Here is a 2,957-nt window from a genome sequence, read left to right on the forward strand (position 1 = left end):
TATGTATGCTATTTGATTATAGAGGCCATCTTGGAATCTCTCTTGCAAGGTCAAGGTCACATTTGCAAAGAATACACGTGGTCATGGTCATCATGGCGGTCTGCTAGCAGTATACTCATCTGACATATTTTGTCAGCACGTCAGCACATTGTTTCACAATTTAAGAAATACGCAATTTCCTTACATCTATGACATAAACGTACACACAGCTGCTCAGTAAGTGACAAGAAACTACGTAGGTGTATTTACAACGACTCTAGGTTGCATAAATACTACATATTTTCTATTTTTGAGTTATGAAAAAATCACAATAAATCACAATAACACATTGTTGTAATATGATAGTAGCACATAAACCACGTCAACCATAGTCTTTAAACAATGATTTATTTCAGTGTTGTTCATATGATCCTACGCTGCTCCAAACTATACAATATGCATAATGTTGAACATGCATTGTCATCTCTAGTACTGGGCGAGGAGTAGTTCGCTGTGGAATGTCCATTGATTCTAGAATATGTTGACGTCATATTAACGAGCAGAGGATACGCGTGTTTTTCATAATAAAGCGTACAGAACACTCTTGACAGGTTAAAACATGTCTAAATAGTTGTACATTCAAAGCAATCGACATATATAAACACAGGATATTAAAGACATTAAGCGCGGTACAAATCATAAAAAGCGAGGCATCCTGAAAGTCCAGATAAAATACAAATTATAATAATAATAATTTTTAAAAAAAGAAAAAAACATTAGAAAAATAATTATAAAAAATGCAAAAGTAGCATATGTCTACAAATAAATACTGCAATGGAAATGACAGCTTTGTAATGTGAAAACAATTGCATGTACTTTTATTTACACACTGTCATAGCATCATTTCAATAAATATTTTACATTTCAACTGTTACTGATATAATCTACATTATAATAATATGTATTCATTTACACTGTATACATGTTACAAAATAAACAATTCCATGCTTGCATACTACAAAGAGATTTTACTACATTCTTTATAATAATAATAATAATAATAATAATAATAATAATAATAATAATAATAATAATAATAATAATGAACCATTAACTTACTGCAGCAGGATATTGCTTATTTAATACCTGTTTATGACGTTCTGTCCATTTTAAAGTACAGTACTAGTAATATCTAAAACATTTCTGTTTTTTGTTTTTACAAAGGTTAAAATATTATCGATTTAATGCATGCTGTATGTATATGTTGATACGCATTTGATGCTGCGCCTAAACTAATAGCATCTATTTAAAAATAATAATAATACTTCCTTAAAATACATTATCAGTATTATAATTAGCACATTTAACACCCTCTTAAAAGAAGAGGTGTTCTTAAAAAACAAGCTATACCACATTAACTGGGATCCGCTGCTTTTTGTAGGGCACTGGCAATGGTTTTAATGAGGCAGGTATGGGGAGATCTTGCAGACTTTTGGGGAACTGCGCCGGGGGAAGGAGCTGCAGGATTCTTTGCATAGTCGTTAGAAACAAGGGGGCCGGGGTTTTCCCAACGAGGTAGCTGAATTTCTCCTCCCCAAGCACCTTCTTCCAACTGGCGGGGTCACCTTCCAACGACCTCTTCATTTTGAATCGCAGAGCGGGCATGAACAGCAGCAAGTTGTCCAGGCAGCGCTTTTTGGGTTCCACGTTGACCTTCGAGTCCCACAGCTGTTCCAAAATGACGTCAAGCGGTGTCATGCCTTTGTGGTCCTCCGCTTGTGGCGACGCGCCGTTCCCCAAGAGAAAAAGCACAGATTCGGAGCGCAGCAGGTCGCAGGCAAGGTGCAGTGGGGTCTTGCCATCCTCCAGGTGGAAGCAGCCCTTGCGGTTTAGGTAGGACCTCAGACTGGGGAGCCGGTGTGCCACCTGCAGGATGAGCCCCAAAATGTCCCTTCTGTCATACCTCACAGCCATGGCCAAGTGCGGCGCAGAGGAAGGAGAGCAGCAGAAGCGCTCCCCTGGCATTTGCAAAGCCTCTTCCGAATAGTGACTCAGCAGGTATTGCGCATAGGCTTGGTGATCGTGTACTACAGCGTAAAGCAGCGCTTCGGATGGGGAGTATGTCCTTTGGCTGGTGTTCTCCTCCCAGTAGAACGATTCCATAGTCCGCATGTCTTCCAGCATCCATACTGGCTTGTGGTCCCGCACAGCCTGGTAGAACACGTAGGACAAGAACTTGCCCTGTCTGCTGTGATCGTCGTGCGGCAGTTTGCCAGCATTGGCACTAGCAGACATTATCAGGCGAACTGAGCAATTCAATCTCCTAGGTCTTTCTCGTTTTAGGAAAAATATTCCCTGTTCCGATACTAATTAAACATCATGCCCTGATGGCATACTGTACATATTCACATACATATCCCATACACACTGAAAGACACAACCACAAATGTATATACACACACATAGACACACATACACGCTTGCACACACACACACACACACACATACACTGAGCTGCTTTGCTAACGTGCTGTATCACGTGATGCTTTAATTAAATTCATTCACTGCAGTGCCGTTTGTGTACGCAGGCGCAGCTGCGTGGAGTTAACCTTTCAAATGCTGAATAGAAATATACCACATGTAAATAGAGTACATTATTATTATTATTATTATTATTATTATTATTATTATTATTATTATTATTATTATTATTATTATTATTATTATTATCATAAAATGAGGCCCGTCCATTAAATAATAATCCTAAACTACTGACAATAATCATCGTGATGAATGTATATACATGTATAATAATAGAACAGCATTGTAAATGCTCTGGCTAAAGGAACAGGAACCTCATTATTATTATTATTATTATTATTATTATTATTATTATTATTTCTTAGCAGACACCCTTATCCAGGGCGACTTACAATTGTTACAAGTTATCACATTATTTTTACATACAATTACCCATT

The 2,957-nt window shown here is 37.7% G+C and overlaps 1 protein-coding gene across 1 annotated transcript; it reads right to left on the reverse strand.

The window, feature by feature from the left end:
• Window positions 1-368: 368 nt before the first annotated feature.
• LOC117402741 (ankyrin repeat domain-containing protein 9-like) lies at window positions 369-2,512 on the reverse strand. Its single transcript, XM_034004169.3, has one exon. It carries the CDS (start codon window positions 2,272-2,274, stop codon window positions 1,384-1,386), a length of 891 nt encoding a protein of 296 aa, XP_033860060.1. The 5' UTR covers window positions 2,275-2,512; the 3' UTR covers window positions 369-1,383.
• Window positions 2,513-2,957: the final 445 nt, after the last annotated feature.

Source organism: Acipenser ruthenus, chromosome 5 (genome assembly GCF_902713425.1).
Source record: "Acipenser ruthenus chromosome 5, fAciRut3.2 maternal haplotype, whole genome shotgun sequence".
NCBI classification, from domain to species: Eukaryota; Metazoa; Chordata; class Actinopteri; order Acipenseriformes; family Acipenseridae; genus Acipenser; species Acipenser ruthenus.

Bases quoted from the DNA above. Each gene is read 5' to 3' on its own strand.
- LOC117402741 (XM_034004169.3), bottom strand. From the start codon at position 2,274: ATGTCTGCTAGTGCCAATGCTGGCAAACTGCCGCACGACGATCACAGC.